Here is a 17,907-nt window from a genome sequence, read left to right on the forward strand (position 1 = left end):
CCTTTTGCTGCTCTGGAGACCACGCTAGAGCAGGAGGCAGACTGCAGCTCTGGAGACCACGGTAGAGCAGGAGGCGGACTGCAGCTCTGGAGACCACGCTAGAGCAGGAGGCAGACTGCAGCTCTGGAGACCACGCTAGAGCAGGAGGCGGACTGCAGCTCTGGAGACCACGCTAGAGCAGGAGGCGGACTGCAGCTCTGGAGACCACGCTAGAGCAGGAGGCAGAATGCAGCTCTGGAGACCATGCTAGAGCAGGAGGCAGACTGCAGCTCTGGAGACCACGCTAGAGCAGGAGGCAGACTGCAGCTCTGGAGACCACGCTAGAGCAGGAGGCAGACTGCAGCTCTGGAGACCACGCTAGAGCAGGAGGCAGACTGCAGCTCTGGAGACCACGCTAGAGCAGGAGGCAGACTGCAGCTCTGGAGACCACGCTAGAGCAGGAGGCAGACTGCAGCTCTGGAGACCACGCTAGAGCAGGAGGCAGACTGCAGCTCTGGAGACCACGCTAGAGCAGGAGGCAGACTGCAGCTCTGGAGACCACGCTAGAGCAGGAGGCAGACTGCAGCTCTGGAGACCACGCTAGAGCAGGAGGCAGACTGCAGCTCTGGAGACCACGCTAGAGCAGGAGGCAGACTGCAGCTCTGGAGACCACGCTAGAGCAGGAGGCAGACTGCAGCTCTGGAGACCACGCTAGAGCAGGAGGCAGACTGCAGCTCTGGAGACCACGCTAGAGCAGGAGGCAGACTGCAGCTCTGGAGACCACGCTAGAGCAGGAGGCAGACTGCAGCTCTGGAGACCACGCTAGAGCAGGAGGCAGACTGCAGCTCTGGAGACCACGCTAGAGCAGGAGGCAGACTGCAGCTCTGGAGACCACGCTAGAGCAGGAGGCGACTGCAGCTCTGGAGACCACGCTAGAGCAGGAGGCAGACTGCAGCTCTGGAGACCACGCTAGAGCAGGAGGCAGACTGCAGCTCTGGAGACCACGCTAGAGCAGGAGGCAGACTGCAGCTCTGGAGACCACGCTAGAGCAGGAGGCAGACTGCAGCTCTGGAGACCACGCTAGAGTAGGAGGCAGACTGCAGCTCTGGAGACCACGCTAGAGCAGGAGGCGACTGCAGCTCTGGAGACCACGGTAGAGCAGGAGGCAGACTGCAGCTCTGGAGACCACGCTAGAGCAGGAGGCAGACTGCAGCTCTGGAGACCACGCTAGAGCAGGAGGCAGACTGCAGCTCTGGAGACCACGCTAGAGCAGGAGGCAGACTGCAGCTCTGGAGACCACGTTAGAGCAGGAGGCAGACTGCAGCTCTGGAGACCACGCTAGAGCAGGAGGCAGACTGCAGCTCTGGAGACCACAGTAGAGCAGGAGGCAGACTGCAGCTCTGGAGACCACAGTAGAGCAGGAGGCAGACTGCAGCTCTGGAGACCACGGTAGAGCAGGAGGCGACTGCAGCTCTGGAGACCACGCTAGAGCAGGAGGCAGACTGCAGCTCTGGAGACCACGCTAGAGCAGGAGGCAGACTGCAGCTCTGGAGACCACGCTAGAGCAGGAGGCAGACTGCAGCTCTGGAGACCACGGTAGAGCAGGAGGCAGACTGCAGCTCTGGAGACCACGGTAGAGCAGGAGGCAGACTGCAGCTCTGGAGACCACGGTAGAGCAGGAGGCATTACAGCACAACCCGATGCTTCTCTGGTTGGTTATGATCCCCGATCTCATCCCTGCGGGTGCAGTCACGTGGGAGTAAAGCAGAGCAGAAGCTAGGTCACGAGCATATATAACTTTATTTACAAAAATACAAATGACAACAGAGGGAATCTCAGAGATTACATCAGGACGGACAACAACCCCCATCATCCTCAGCGCTGGCACCTGTACAGAGTGGGAGAAAGCGATGACACGTAGAAAAATATCAAAGTCCTAAATCTCTGTCATCAAATTTCATTAAGTCCAGACGCCCTGTGCTTCGCCCCCCACACATCCTGCACCGCCATGAGAGGGGGTCGACACCATGAGTAAGGAAGGTGTGTGTGTGTGTGTGTGTGTGCGCGCGCGCGTGTGTGGGGGTACAGACTACACCGGACCCCACGGTTCTGCAGGATGGGGGCAGAGGAGACCTTACATGTGGAGCCCTTCTCTGTGCTGTCAGATTAGGACCAAAGTCCCAGCGGGCAATCGTGTGCCGGCCGTGGTCCTTACTCTACCCATCCAACCCACGCCACAGGACGAGCACACAGGATGCAGGGGATTATCTTAAAGGAACAGCAACCCTACTGTAGAATGAATGGTAAAAGCAAATGGAAGATAAACTTTCCCCGGTCTGCGGAGCTTGCCCACCGGACAGCCGCCGCGCAGGAGGTCACCCCCCGGCCACTCCTGATGTTATTGGAGATTGAGCAGAGCAATGCAAAACCTTGAGAATGGAAGAAACTAAGGACCCGCTGGGCTCTCTGCACGTTCCTCGCTGTGTGCCTGACATCTCTCATCTTCAGCCTCTGCTGATTGTGCAGACAACAATCCGCTAATAGAGCTGCAGTGCTGCAATGCACGGAGGAGGACGGGCGACGTGACAACACGTTCTACTTGGAAGGAGGACGACACCGGGGCTTCTGACTTCTAGGGAGGGGTGATCGCCAATGGTCTGGGATAATCCCGCTGGGCCCCAGATGTGCAGATAACGTGAGAGGAGCCCGAGGGGCACTAACATTTTTAATAAATAGAAAAAAAAAATTAGCTAAATTACAGAAGCCACAGCAATAAGGCACTAAATGTTTTCTTCGTATCCACCGAGTAAAATAAAACTGCCGCACACCGGAGGCGAGAGCACGAAATGCAAGCCTTATAGTCCAGGGATGGAGGTCGCCGGTCCCGCTGATGGAGCAGAGGGGTCCGGGGCCACAAAGCAGAGAGTGTGCGGTGATCGGACACTACGAGGCGGCCATACCCAGAGATGAGTCTGTCCACAGAAATGGAGAGCTGCTCCGTCCACGGCCTCACTTGTTCTTTTTCTGGGAAGGAAAGAAAAAAGAAAAAAAACACATTAGCAACGGCAGTGGACGGTGCCGCCCAGGTGCCGGCCGTGGACGGCGCCGCCCAGCGTCCCCAGGTGCCGGCCGTGGACGGCGCCGCCCAGCGTCCCCAGGTGCCACACAGTCAAAGCCAAAGTGTCATTACAGTCAGGCAATGTCTGGCGGCCGCTGATATCGGGTGAGGACGTGCTACAGAAGGAGGTGAGAACAGCTCTAGAGGGGCTACAGTAGTGACCCCACACAGTGGACCATCCAGAGCAGACACCGCACCCTCCACTGTTACCTGTGCATTAGGATGTGGAATCTCCTGTACGGGAGAAAATCCACAAATATTACACCCCGAAACAGCAAGTAATGAGGAGAGAAAAGCGCAGAGTCCGACCACAGTCACAGCCAGACGTAGAGACAGGACTGTATCTGTGTATGAGGAATGTCCGACACCGACTGTACAGAATGGGATCAGCACCCCGACACCTCAGAAAGCACTGATAGACGAGCAGTCAGGAAGCCCAGCAGAGAAGCCCGGGGCCCCTAAACCGCAGCCCCCCGCATTGCACCGACGATCCCCCCCCTCCCCCCTGGCATCGCACTGACCTTTGTGTTCTTCGGGGACTTCCCAGGTCCTCGTGGGGACTTTCTGTTGGGAGACTTGCGGAGGGCGAGGAGCGGGCCTTTGCTGGTGCCTCCACGTCCCTGAGGTGTAGACTTGGGGGTGGAAATTTTGCTGAGACCCCTCTTCAAGCTGCTCCCCAGTTTCTTAGGGGTATTGAGAATGCTGAAGGCCGTGGTCTGACGGCGACCGGGGTGCGACTAATGAAGGAGGAAAAGAAAACCGGAGCTGAATGCAAATACATCTACAGGCGACACTGCACAAAGAGAGGAGGCTGCGGAAGATGCTGTGCTGTATATGGCGGGACGCTCCAGTGGATCCGGTCTCTGCCGTACCCCGGCCGCGCTCCTGCGGCCCCCCGGGATCCGGTCTCTGCCGTACCCCGGCCGCGCTCCAGCGGCCCCCCGGGATCCGGTCTCTGCCGTACCCCGGCCGCGTCTCACCTGCTGGCTGGCGCCGGCTTTGCTTTCTGCGGTGGACGATCTTCGCGTCTCAGGCTTTTCTTTCGGGGTCATTGGTCGGGGAAAGCAGCTGGCCGACTTCTTAGACTAAGGATGAAACAGAAGTTGGGTCATGTTAGATATAAATTATAAAAGGGAGGGGTGGAAAATAACCAGGGACCCCCGGACTCCCCCCTTACCTCCGGAGTGTCCGGCCCGTAATGAGGCTCCTCGGACACGCGCTTCCTCTGCTGCCGCGTGGTGATGCCGCCTCCTGCCCACGAATGCTCGGTCCCGGGGGATGCCAGCGTCATCCTCCTGGTGCTGCCCACAGACTCCTGGATTTGTGAGGGCAGCAACGTGGCTCGTCGCAGCGTCTCCTGGGGGTCGCCGGTCTTCACCTCTTCATCAGTGATGGAGGAGGTCAGGAGAGTCGTCTGGGAAAGAGGCAGCTTTGTATGAGGGAACGCAAGAACCTCGCGGCACCATCACTATACAGAAGGCCCCACAAGAGACCACCGCTCAGAAACACCTACCCTGGACTCCAGGGGGTAGCTGGTCTTCAGGTGCGGGGGGCAGGCCCGGTTCCGCTGCTGCAGTTCGGCTATTCTACTCCAGTCCTCCTGGGGCTCCGGCTCATCCTGACACGTGTTCACATAGAAGCTGCTCCGACCTGAGGCTACAAAACATGGGAAAAGGTGAGGAGTGACGTCAGCGAGCGCCAAGATCACCGCTACGTCTGAGATCCACGCGGAGGATTGTGTGTGGCCCCCGAGCAGCAGACGATGAGCCCGCACGCTCTCCATCACTAGGGGGGGATGCTGTATACCGGTGGAGCGGCTGTCACTCACCTCCGGCCTGGGACAGACGGGCAGAGCTGCGGGTGGTGGGCCGGTAGCCCGGCAGACTCAGCAGCACAGAGTTGTTCAGGCTGTCGTCAGACGACGTGTGCTCGGGCTTCACCAGCGACTCCAGCGAGGGCAGGCTGGTGAGGGCAGGAGCGGAGGAGGCCGGCTGCGGCTTCCCTCCTCCGCGGCGGCGGCTGTCCTGCGGCTGGTGCAGGTTCTGCTGCGAGGGCGCGGAGCGGAGGCTGTAGAACGAGGTGTTGGGGCTTTCTGGTTCTCCTTCCTCCTTGGTGCTCTGTGTAGTAAACGTTCAATGAGGTCACGAGTGACGATATAACTTCTCCCACCATCGCAGCCATGACCACTACTCCTACCACCACAACCAGCGTTGCCAGGACCACTACTCCTACCACCACCACTAGCTCTGCTAGGACCACTACTACCACCACCAGCACTGCCAGGACCACTACCACTACTACCACCACCAGCTCTGCCAGGACTACTACTACCACCACCAGCTCTGCCAGGACCACTACCACTACTACCACCACAAGCACTGCAGGACCACTACCACTACTACCACCACCACCAGCGCTGCAGGACTACTACCACCACCAGCGCTGCCAGGACCACTACCACTACTACCACCACCAGCACTGCAGGACCACTACCACTACTACCATCACCAGCGCTGCCAGGACCACTACCACTACTACCACCACAAGCACTGCAGGACCACTACCACTACTACCACCACCACCAGCGCTGCAGGACTACTACCACCACCAGCGCTGCCAGGACCACTACCACTACTACCACCACCAGCACTGCAGGACCACTACCACTACTACCACCACCAGCGCTGCAGGACCACTACCACTACTACCACCACCAGCGCTGCCAGGACCACTAGCACTACTACCACCACCAGCACTGCAGGACCACTACCACTACTACCACCACCAGCGCTGCAGGACCACTACCACCACCAGCGCTGCCAGGACCACTACCACTACTACCACCACCAGCACTGCAGGACCACTACCACTACTACCACCACCAGCGCTGCAGGACCACTACCACCACCAGCGCTGCCAGGACCACTACCACTACCAGCGCTGCCAGGACCACTACCACTACTACCACCACCAGCACTGCAGGACCACTACCACTACTACCATCACCAGCGCTGCCAGGACCACTACCACCACCACCACTCCTACCACCAAAAGATCCCCAAGCAGAAAACAAGTTACTGGGTCCCCGGCCTCCACTCACCTTCGTCATGGTTATGTTAATGACCTGGGTGGTCCGCCTCCGGGCCGAGCGCGTCTTCTTGGAGGAGTCCAGGGACAGGTCGGGGATGGAGCCGATGCTGCTGTCCAGCTTGGAGCGCACGCGGGTGGGGATGGGGGTGAAGTACAGGCTTTCCAGGGACTCCACTTTCCTGGGGAGCCGGTTGGCCGCGGGGGCCTTGGGGCTGCTGGACTTAGCAGTGGATTTGGAAGGGAGCTGATGAGAGCGACCGTTCTTCCTATAAAAGGGAACAAGTAGAGAGGAGTCTGGAGACCATCAGAAGTAACATTCCCCCCCAATCACTGGCTTTCCATATCGTTACTGTAACCCTCCCCCAATCTTTCCCGCATTGTTCAGAAGTATGAAGTGATCTGCAACTCGTACAGAGCCGCCGTCACCATTGGCCGACGAGCCTCGCACAGAGCCGCCGTCACCATTGGCCGACGAGCCTCGCACAGAGCCGCCGTCACCATTGGCCGACGAGCCTCGCACAGAGCCGCCGTCACCATTGGCCGACGAGCCTCGCACAGAGCCGCCGTCACCATTGGCCGACGAGCCTCGCACAGAGCCGCCGTCACCATTGGCCGACGAGCCTCGCACAGAGCCGCCGTCACCATTAGCCGGCTCGCCTCGTACAGAGCCGCCGTCACCATTGGCCGACGAGCCTCGTACAGAGCCGCCGTCACCATTGGCCGACGAGCCTCGTACAGAGCCGCCGTCACCATTGGCCGGCTCGCCTCGTACAGAGCCGCCGTCACCATTAGCCGGCTCGCCTCGTACAGAGCCGCCGTCACCATTGGCCAGCGCGCCTCGTACAGAGCCGCCGGCGCACCTCGTACAGAGCGCCATCACCATTACCTGGTGGAGTTCGGGGGGTCTTCCTCCTCGTCGCTCATGTCCAGGCTGTCTATGCTGACGTCTGCGTGGCTCCGGGTGACCCGTGGTGAGCGCTGGGTCTCCCGGCTCTTCATGGCATCGGAGGGTTGAGTCTTCACGAGCTCACCGAGCTGACGATTCGCGTTCTCCACCTGCGGGAAGAAGACGTCATAAATGGAAACGGTGTGTGTGAACACTGAGGATGAAGGATTTCTGTAAATTAAGTCTCCTCTGGTTGGTGCACAACCGGCGAAACCACCCACGATTCACAGAGGGAGCAGAGCGGCGGCCATACAAGAAGCTGATGCAGAATAATGTTGCAGAGTCGGGCCGCGTTCACATGTCCTCGTCTGACAGCTGCAACTATGAAACCAACACGTTCTCATCCGATAAACCGTCTAGATGAGTACATGCTGCGGTTTACACATGGACCCATATGCCACCCATTGCACCCACATGGCCTGTTAGGTCACTAGTCTGAGCCGTTGCGGAGCACACGTGGCATAGCGGTGACACTATAGAGCGGAGCGTCGGTCCTGCCTCGGAGCCCAGCAGCAGAGCCTCACCTGAGCCTCCAGGCTCCGCACCTGGCCCGTCAGGGTCTTGCAGTTTTTCTCGGCCTCCTTGTTCTGCAGCAGCGAGCGCTGTAGTTCCTTGCTGCTCCGCTCGGACTCTGCCTTGAGCTCTGCGTTCTCCTTGCGCAGAGTCTCCTGCTCCCGGGTGACGCTCTGCAGCTCCTCGCTCAGCTGCTGGCTCTGCTGCTTCTTCACGTCATAGTGAACCTTCGCTTTCTCCATCTGGGGAGGAAAGAACAGAGGTGGGCGAGTAGCGATGGAGGCGACGAGACCCCGGAGGTTTATATATTCATGACGCAAACTTCAGCACTTACTTTATGAGATAATGGAGCAAGCGCAGGAGGGGGAACTGTCTGACACAGGGGTCCGGCGGGGGGCACAGACCCCCTCACCTCTCAGACACAGTGACTATGTCTTATAGGACGGTATCAGAGTCTGCAGAGAACCCCACAATGCTGCCGAGGAGGCGCTGAGGACCCCCCATGGAGAATAAAGACCCACCTGTGACTTGTAGTGCTCCGTGGTCTTCTCCAGCTGTTTGTTCAGATCTTGCACCTGCAAAACCGAAAATGCAGAAGACGTCGGTGAGCGAGGACACGAGGAACGGAAACCAATCACAAGGTGGCGGCAGATGCACTCGTGTCAGCGGTGGATCTGCACTTCTAGGCCAGAAGACCGATGTCTCCACAGCCACTAACCCAACCTGTGGTCCGCAGAACTACTACTCCCAGCATGCACTGATCTTCACATGCTCAACATGTGTAAAGCTACAACCCCCAGCATGCACTGGTGCACCATGCCTCCCCCAGCTGCTATCCTAGTGGTCTTAAACTTTAGCAGAAGGATCACCCGCCACCTATTTGCAAAACTACAGCCCCCAACATGAGCAGGGAACTACTGGAGACCACCAGGCTGCGGACCACTGCACTGACCCATCCAGTGTTACCGCGATCCTACGCTGACAGGAGCGCACCGTGTCCACAGCCATGAGATTAATGCAGCGTGTACCAGCGGCCCTGCGCCCGCTCCCAGCATGCACTGCAGTCTCCCCCTCCCCCGGACTAACGCAGGGCCATGCTGCCGTCTTCATTGGAAACTGTTTGCAGGTTCGTGCAGGATTCTGCGTCCCAGGATAATAATCAGGTGCACACAAGAGGAGCGGAGGGTGGGGGAGGGGATCATTCAGACTCGGCCCTGGATATGGGGGGCTTGTGAGCGGCTGCGGCTCAGAATTACAGGGAGGAATCATGGAGCAGGCATTGTGTAACATGTACTAGAAGCCAGCCAGCCGCACCGGCCGGCCAGCCAGCCAGCCAGCCGCACCGGCCAACCAGCCAGCCAGCCAGCCGCGCCAGCCAGCCAGCCAGCCAGCCCACAATTACAGGGAATCACAGGGAAGAGGAGATTCACAGCTTGGAAGCAGAAGATGCCGAAGAAATGGAAGTTTTCTAACCTGTGTGAGATTTGGTCATTGGATTTTTTTTTTTTCTCTCCACAGCAGAATTTATTCAACTACAAGAGCGGGAGGGACGGACGCGGCACATTCAGCTCACGCCGCAACGGGGTCCCATTTTCTGCTGCGGCCCCGGGGCAAACAGTTCGCAAGGAAAAACCGCTGCGGAGCGAGAGCCCAGAGATGGCGCAGAGCGGGGGTGTTAGCGGCATGCACAGTCACCGTTTAAGGAGCTGGAGGCGAGAGGCGGATACACCCGTTACCTGGTCAGACTGCTCCTTCTTCACTGCCTCCAACTGATCCACCTGCGACATGAAGGGAGAGGTGAGGACGAGCTCCGCCATAGTGACCCCACACTCACATCTAAGGGGACGGGTGTACTGGTGAGGACGAGCTCCGCCATAGTGAACCCACACTCACATCTCAGGGGACGGACGCCCTGGTGACCCCACACTCACATCTCAGGGGACGGGCATCCTGGTGACCCCACACTCACATCTCAGGGGACGGGCATCCTGGTGACCCCACACTCACATCTCAGGGGACGGGCATCCTGGTGACCCCACACTCACATCTCAGGGGACGGGCATCCTGGTGAGGATGAGCTCCGCCATAAAGACCCCACACTCACATCTAAGGGGGCGGGCATCCTGGTGATCCCACACTCCCATCTAAGGGGACGGGTGTCCTTGTGAGGACGAGCTCCGCCATGGTGACCCACCCCACACTCACATCAAAGGGGATGGGTGTCCTGATGACCCCACACTCTCATCTAAGGGGACGGGTGTCCTGGTGAGGACAAGCTCCGCCATAATGACCCCACACTCACATCTAAGGGGATGGGCTTCTTGGTGACCCCACACTCACATCTCAGGGGACGGGCATCCTGGTGACCCCACACTCACATCTCAGGGGACGGGCATCCTGGTGACCCCACACTCACATCTCAGGGGACGGGCATCCTGGTGACCCCACACTCACATCTCAGGGGACGGGCATCCTGGTGACCCCACACTCACATCTCAGGGGACGGGCATCCTGGTGACCCCACACTCACATCTCAGGGGACGGGCATCCTGGTGACCCCACACTCACATCTCAGGGGACGGGCATCCTGGTGACCCCACACTCACATCTCAGGGGACGGGCATCCTGGTGACCCCACACTCACATCTCAGGGGACGGGCATCCTGGTGACCCCACACTCACATCTCAGGGGACGGGCATCCTGGTGACCCCACACTCACATCTCAGGGGACGGGCATCCTGGTGACCCCACACTCACATCTCAGGGGACGGGCATCCTGGTGACCCCACACTCACATCTCAGGGGACGGGCATCCTGGTGACCCCACACTCACATCTCAGGGGACGGGCATCCTGGTGACCCCACACTCACATCTCAGGGGACGGGCATCCTGGTGACCCCACACTCACATCTCAGGGGACGGGCATCCTGGTGACCCCACACTCACATCTCAGGGGACGGGCATCCTGGTGAGGATGAGCTCCGCCATAAAGACCCCACACTCACATCTAAGGGGGCGGGCATCCTGGTGATCCCACACTCCCATCTAAGGGGACGGGTGTCCTTGTGAGGACGAGCTCCGCCATGGTGACCCACCCCACACTCACATCAAAGGGGATGGGTGTCCTGATGACCCCACACTCTCATCTAAGGGGACGGGTGTCCTGGTGAGGACAAGCTCCGCCATAATGACCCCACACTCACATCTAAGGGGATGGGCTTCTTGGTGACCCCACACTCACATCTCAGGGGACGGGCATCCTGGTGACCCCACACTCACATCTCAGGGGACGGGTGTCCTGGTGAGGATGAGCTCCGCCATAAAGACCCCACACTCACATCTAAGGGGAAAGGAGTCCTGGTGACCCCACACTCACATCTAAGGGGACAGGTGTCCTGGTGAGGATGAGCTCCGCCATGGTGACCCCACACTCACATCTAAGGGGACGGGCGTCCTGGTGACCCCACACTCACATCTAAGGGGACGGGCTTCCTGGTGACCCCACACTCACATCTAAGGGGACGGGCTTCCTGGTGACCCCACACTCACATCTCAGGGGACGGGCTTCCTGGTGACCCCACACTCACATCTCAGGGGACGGGCTTCCTGGTGACCCCACACTCTCAGGGGACGGGGGTCCTGGTGAGGATGAGCTCCGCCATAAAGACCCCACACTCACATCTAAGGGGAAAGGAGTCCTGGTGACCCCACACTCACATCTAAGGGGACAGGTGTCCTGGTGAGGATGAGCTCCGCCATGGTGACCCCACACTCACATCTAAGGGGACGGGCGTCCTGGTGACCCCACACTCACATCTCAGGGGACGGGCTTCCTGGTGACCCCACACATCTAAGGGGACGGGTGTCCTGGTGACCCCACACATCTAAGGGGACGGGTGTCCTGGTGAGGACGAGCTCCGCCAAAGTGACTCCACACTCACATCTAAGGGGCCGGGTGTCCTGGTGACCCCAAACTCACATCTAAGGGGACGGGTGTTGTGGTGAGGACGAGCTCCGCCATAGTGACCCCACACTCACATCTAAGGGGACGGGCACGGGCGCCCTGGTGAGGCTCAGCTCCGCCATAGTGACCCCACACTCACATCTAAGGGGACAAGTGTCCTTGTGAGGACGAGCTCCACTATAGTGACCCCACACTCACATCTAAGGGGAAGGGTGTCCTGGTGACCCCACACTCACAGCTAAGGGGATTGGTGTCCTGGTGAGGACAAGCTCCGCCATAATGACCCCACACTCACATCTAAGGGGACGGGTGTCCTGGTGAGGACGAGCTCCGCCATAGTGAACCCACACTCACATCTCAGGGGACGGGCGTCCTGGTGACCCCACACTCACATCTAAGGGGACGGGTGTCATGGTGAGGTTGAGCTCTGCCATAGTGATCCCACACTCACATCTAAGGGGAAGGGTCTCGTGGTGAGGATGAGCTCCGCCATAGTGACCCCACACTCACATCTAAGGGGAAGGGTATCCTGGTGACCCCACACTCACATCTAAGGGGATAAGTGTCCTTGTGAGTACGAGCTCCGCCATAGTGACCCCAGACTCACATCTCAGGGGACGGGCGTCCTGGTGACCCCACACTCACATCTAAGGGGACGGGTGTTGTGGTGAGGATGAGCTCCGCCATAGTGACCCCACACTCACATCTCAGGGGGCGGGCGTCCTGGTGATCCCACACTCCCATCTAAGGGGACGGGAGTCCTTGTGAGGACGAGCTCCGCCATGGTGACCCACCCCACACTCACATCAAAGGGGACGGGTGTCCTGATGACCCCACACTCTCATCTAAGGGGACGGGTGTCCTGGTGAGGACAAGCTCCGCCATAATGACCCCACACTCACATCTAAGGGGATGGGCGTCCTGGTGACCCCACACTCACATCTAAGGGGACGGGCATCCTGGTGACCCCACACTCACATCTAAGGGGACGGGTGTCCTCTTGACCCCACACTCACATCTAAGGGGATGGGCTTCCTGGTGACCCCACACTCACATCTAAGGGGACGGGTGTCCTCTTGACCCCACACTCACATCTAAGGGGACGGGTGTCCTGGTGAGGATGAGCTCCGCCAAGGTGACCCCACACTCACATCACATCTCAGGGGACGGGCTTCCTGGTGACCCCACACTCACATCTCAGGGGACGGGCTTCCTGGTGACCCCACACTCACATCTCAGGGGACGGGCTTCCTGGTGACCCCACACTCACATCTCAGGGGACGGGCTTCCTGGTGACCCCACACTCACATCTCAGGGGACGGGCTTCCTGGTGACCCCACACTCACATCTCAGGGGACGGGCTTCCTGGTGACCCCACACTCACATCTCAGGGGACGGGCTTCCTGGTGACCCCACACTCACATCTCAGGGGACGGGCTTCCTGGTGACCCCACACTCACATCTCAGGGGACGGGCTTCCTGGTGACCCCACACTCACATCTTAGGGGACGGGCTTCCTGGTGACCCCACACTCACATCTCAGGGGACGGGCTTCCTGGTGACCCCACACTCACATCTCAGGGGACGGGCTTCCTGGTGACCCCACACTCACATCTCAGGGGACGGGCTTCCTGGTGACCCCACACTCACATCTCAGGGGACGGGCTTCCTGGTGACCCCACACTCACATCTCAGGGGACGGGCTTCCTGGTGACCCCACACTCACATCTCAGGGGACGGGCTTCCTGGTGACCCCACACTCACATCTCAGGGGACGGGCTTCCTGGTGACCCCACACTCACATCTCAGGGGACGGGCTTCCTGGTGACCCCACACATCTAAGGGGATGGGTGTCCTGGTGAAGATGAGCTCCGCCATAGTGACCCCACACTCACATCTAAGGGGACAGGCACCCTGCTGCTCCTGGGAACCCCGAATCCACAACGCGGCATTGAAAAGCATACACTATGCAGAGCTATCACTACAACTGTCCTTCCTTCTGTCGGGAGCGGGGGGCTGTCATTAGAAGTAGGGTGCTAATTCCTTATGATCTGAGGGGTCTTTGGTAATAAAAGTGCATTATCTTTACATCAGACTATTTGTTGTAGGTGGACACCCCCCTTAAACAGCTACACTCTCAGTCTGACGGGTGGCCATTAATGGACAAACTAACAAAAATTGCCGGTTCAGTCTGAAAACAGCGCCACCCCTGCACCCGTGTCCATAGGTGGTATTGCAGCCTATTCCAATTCACTTTAATGAGGCAAAGCTGTAATATATCAATCTCAACCCGTGACAGGGGTGTAAAAAAATAAATTTAAAAAAAATGCTGTCATGTTTTTCTAATCCTGGACAACCCCTTTCACACCTGCAGCAGATGGGCGATAATGATTGCATTGGGGGTAACTGAGAAACTCCTGGGCAAAAACTAAAAACACCACCCCCGCTCCTAAACCATCACAGAAATAATTGGTCTTCTCATATGGACCTTTTGGGCCCCCAGATAACTATGACCCTTGCACCCACTATAGTCTAGCCCCTGAATGGCGGCCATATTGTTTGTCTATAGAATGATTCTTAGCCTGCAGCCCCCCTGTGCCGGGCAGGCTGAGACTTATGGTGCACCACAAGGTGCAGACGCCCAGACTCAGAGGAAGGAGCAGGATACCTGGGTCAGCAGTTTCTGCTTTTCCTCCTGGAACTTCTGCCTGTCGTCCAGGATCTGGGCTTTGGCGTGCTCGTACTTGCTGCTGATGTCCTGCAGCTGCCCCTCGCCCTCGGAGGTCTTCTTCTCGTACTGCAGCCGCAGCGTCTCCAGTTCCTGCTCGTGCTTCTCCACCTTCTCGGCCAGTTCGGTCTGCACCTTCTTCACCTCCTGCATGTAGGCCTGGGACAGGGTCTCGTTCTCTCCGGCCTGGTGCTTGATCTCCTCCTGCAGCGAGGTGATCTGCTCCCGATGATCCTTCATCTCCTTCTGAAGAGTCTCCAACATCTTCTCCTTCTGATCCAGAGCTCCTTTCAGGGATAACACGGATGCCGCCTCGGCTTTGCTTTTCTCTAGCTGCTGCTGTAGACTCTCCACCGTCGCCTGGTTTTGCAGACGTTCCTCCTGGTGTCGGCTTTCCCGCTGACTCTGCTCAGCCTTCATTTCTTGGTAGAGGCTTTGAATGGACTCCAATTCCAGGAGCTGGTGTTGGACGCCGGACATTTCCGCCTCCTTCTGGCTGAACTTCTCCTGCCAGCTTTTAATATCCTTCTCCAGACTTGCGGTACTTGCCTGGCAGGATGAGAGGGTCTTCTGAAGCCCCTCGACAGTTGCCCTTTGCTTTCCAGCTTCATCTTGGTAGGACGACGCCTCCGCTGTGAGACTCTGAATGGTAGCTTGCTTGTCAAGAACTTCCTTGGAAGACGCTTCCAGCTTTCCCTGGGCTGTCCTCAGCTGTTCTGCAAGCTTGCTGCTCCGACTGGATTCTCTGGTGAGAAGTTCCTTGGATTCTCCGGAGCTGCGCTCACTGCTGGCAAGCTTGGTAGCCATGTTATTCAGCTCCTTCTGCAGACTTTGGATCTGTTCCTTCTTTCTCTCTGCTTCCTTCTGATGGTAGGCAGCTTGCTCCTTGGTTTCAGACAGCTCCTTCTCGCGTTCCTGAGCTGCAGACCGGGCACTCGTCAGATCTCGGCTCGATTCGCTCAGTGTCTTCTGGCTTTGCTCTAATTCCTGAACTTTATGAAACAGCTCTTTCTTCAACGCTTCCAAGGACGCTTCGGTCTCAGTTTGCAAAGCTCGAGACTCGTCTAGCTGCTTCCCGAGCTCGCAGGTCCTCTGCCGCTCCTGCTGCACCTCCGCTGCCAGCGTCTGCATTCCCTTTTGATGCTGCTCAGATGCTGAAGCCTTTTCGGATGCGTTGGTTTTTGCCTCGGCTGCTTCCTTACGAGCGACATTCACTGCGTCTTCTAGCCCGCTGCACCTGCTTTCTAGTTCTGCAGTCCTAGACTGAAGAGCTTGCACTTCCCCAACAGTCGCCTGATACTGCTGCTGCACAGAAGCCACTTCTCTAACTTTGCTTTGAAGCTCTTGCTCCAAACGCGTGACCTGCCCGTGTATTCCAGGCAGCGCAGCTTTCAAGCTGTTAGTCTCAGTCTCCGCGTCCTTCACCTTTTTGATATAGCGCTTTATCTCCTCGTCCTGAGAGACAGAGCGTTTTTTTAGGACGTCGACCTCCTCCGTGAGGCCGTCTGCGTGGCGTTTCCCCAGCTGGACATCTTCCTCCCTAGAGGCCACTTCTTTGGTCAGTCTCTCCAGCTCGCTCTCCTTCATTGTGATCAGATCGAGAGAGCGCGACAGTTCGTTCTGTAGAGCCGAGAACTCGTTCTTGTGTCCGTCCATGTATTTCTGGAGCTGGGCCTCGGCTTCCCGCTTAGCCTCCTGCTCGGTCTTGAGGTCTTGGAGGACTTTATCCCGCTCTCCTGCCAGGCAGCGATGTTCGTCCTCTCTCCGGAGAAGCTCCTGCTGATGCTTCTCATGGGCCTCTTTGATGGACGTCTTCTTCTCATCCAAGTCTGCGGACAGTTCCTGAAGGGCTTGTTCGCTTTGTGTTCTCGCTTTTCGCATTGAACTTATTTTTGACTCCAACGCCGCGATCTTCTCAGATTTCTGTTCTTCCAGACGCTTTAATTCGGCCTGTAAATTTGCTATTTTTTGCTTCTCGCCAGAAAGCTCCTTGGCGAGGGCCTGAAGCTCTTGTGCTTTGTTGCTGCAGGTAATTTCCAGCTGAGACACGCGTTCTGCGTCCTCCTGCTGAGCGGAGCGGAGCTTCTCCTCGGTGGAGCGGATGGTATGAAGCAGCGTCTTCTCCTGCGCTTCCTTCTCTCCGAGCTGAGCCTTGGCTGCCGAGAGCTCGGCCTCCAGGTGACGCACCTGATCGAGCTGCGCGGAGCAGGCGGCCTCGTGACGCGACACCTTTAGCCTCTCGTTGGCCAGCTGCTGGCAGACCTCGTCGTGCTCTTTTTTCAAGCTTTGGAGGCGCACTTCCGCCTGACGGGAGCTGTCGGCTCGCTCTTTCCAGGTGCACATTTCCTTTGTCAGTTTACCGATCTCCTCCTCTCGTTGTCGGGTGGCAGCGGATGATTCGGACAGCTTCTCCTGCAGGTTGTCAGTTTTTGCTTGGAATTCTTCTCCTAGTTGTGTGACCCGAGATTCCAGTTTCACGACAGCAGATTTCTCCTTGTCGAGGTTAGCGATGGCCTGGTCTCGTCGTTCCCGTAGGCTTTTCACTTTTCCTTCCAGCTCAGCACTTTTCTTCCGCTCGCTCTCGAGTGAAGCAGACGTCTCTCTCTCCTTTTCCAACATTTCCTTTAAGGAGAGGAGTTGTTCTTTCATTTCTGCGTTTTCTTCGCCCAGCAGCTCCATCCCAGACACTTTCTGCTCATAGATTTTCATCTGCGCCTCCTGTTCAGAGATCCGTGTCTTGAGCGACTCCAGAGCAGCCGCGTGAGACTTGTCCTGTGCGTCGTTTTCTGCGTCTAGGTGGTGACATTTGTCCAGCAGGTCCAGAATGGTGGCATCCAGCTCCCGAACTTTCAGGGCCAGCTCCGCTTTCTCCTTCTTCAGCTCTTCCACCGCTACCACACCAGCTTGGTGGTCGCCTTGTAAGGCCTGGCACGTCTTCCCCAGAGAGGTCACTTCTTCCTCCTTGGCCTTCTTATACTCGTTGAACATGGTGATGGTGGAGTCCCTCTCGTCGGCACATTTATCCCGTTCCTGCTGTACACTGAGCATCTGCTGGGTGTTCAGTCCCAGCTGCTCGTTTATCTCCAGCAGTTTGCCCTCCGTCTGCCTCAGCGTGCTGTCGAGATGTTCCACCTGATGGCCGAGTTCGGCGATGCTCTTCTTGGAGGACTCCTCTTGCTTCTGCAGGACGAGCTCCAGTTGTCCTCTCTGCCTCCGCTCGTCTTCCACTTCTGCCTGGAGACCAGAAAGCTCTTGATCCTTCCGCGTCAGGGACATCTTCAGCTTGGAGATCTCCAGCTTCAGGGTAGTGATCTGACAGGTAAGCGTCTCCTCCTGGCGCCGGGCGTCCTGGTCCTGCTTCTCCTTCTGGAAGGTGATCTCTGACAAGGACGTCTGCAGGTTGGTGACAATATCCTGGAGCTGCATCTTTTCAGATTCGAAGCGTGACTTCTGTGCCTCAGCGTCCGCCTTCACCGCCATCTTCTCCTCTTCCATGCTTGAGATCTGAGCTTCAAGCTCCGATGATTTGACGTTCAGAGAGACAACTTCTTGCTGTAAATTTTCCAG

At 57.9% G+C, this 17,907-nt stretch overlaps 1 protein-coding gene across 3 annotated transcripts in view; it reads right to left on the reverse strand.

The window, feature by feature from the left end:
• Positions 1-1,760: 1,760 nt before the first annotated feature.
• NUMA1 (nuclear mitotic apparatus protein 1) overlaps positions 1,761-17,907 on the reverse strand; it is a 52,611-nt gene continuing 36,464 nt past the window's right edge. For all 3 annotated transcript variants that reach the window (XM_073661166.1, XM_073661167.1, XM_073661165.1), the window contains exons 14-25: positions 14,281-17,907; positions 9,383-9,424; positions 8,168-8,221; positions 7,658-7,888; positions 7,074-7,243; positions 6,198-6,453; positions 4,926-5,214; positions 4,611-4,753; positions 4,275-4,511; positions 4,078-4,182; positions 3,619-3,834; positions 1,761-3,003 (exon numbers count right to left, since the gene is read on the reverse strand). In XM_073661166.1, coding sequence (XP_073517267.1) covers positions 2,989-3,003; positions 3,619-3,834; positions 4,078-4,182; positions 4,275-4,511; positions 4,611-4,753; positions 4,926-5,214; positions 6,198-6,453; positions 7,074-7,243; positions 7,658-7,888; positions 8,168-8,221; positions 9,383-9,424; positions 14,281-17,907 — 5,385 coding nt within the window. In that variant the 3' untranslated portion in view covers positions 1,761-2,988. The remainder of the gene's footprint in view (positions 3,004-3,618; positions 3,835-4,077; positions 4,183-4,274; positions 4,512-4,610; positions 4,754-4,925; positions 5,215-6,197; positions 6,454-7,073; positions 7,244-7,657; positions 7,889-8,167; positions 8,222-9,382; positions 9,425-14,280) is intronic.

The sequence above is a fragment of the Phyllobates terribilis genome, unplaced genomic scaffold, assembly GCF_046119375.1.
Source record: "Phyllobates terribilis strain yellow unplaced genomic scaffold, ASM4611937v1 Scaffold_2__4_contigs__length_985480577, whole genome shotgun sequence".
Lineage (NCBI taxonomy): Eukaryota > Metazoa > Chordata > Amphibia > Anura > Dendrobatidae > Phyllobates > Phyllobates terribilis.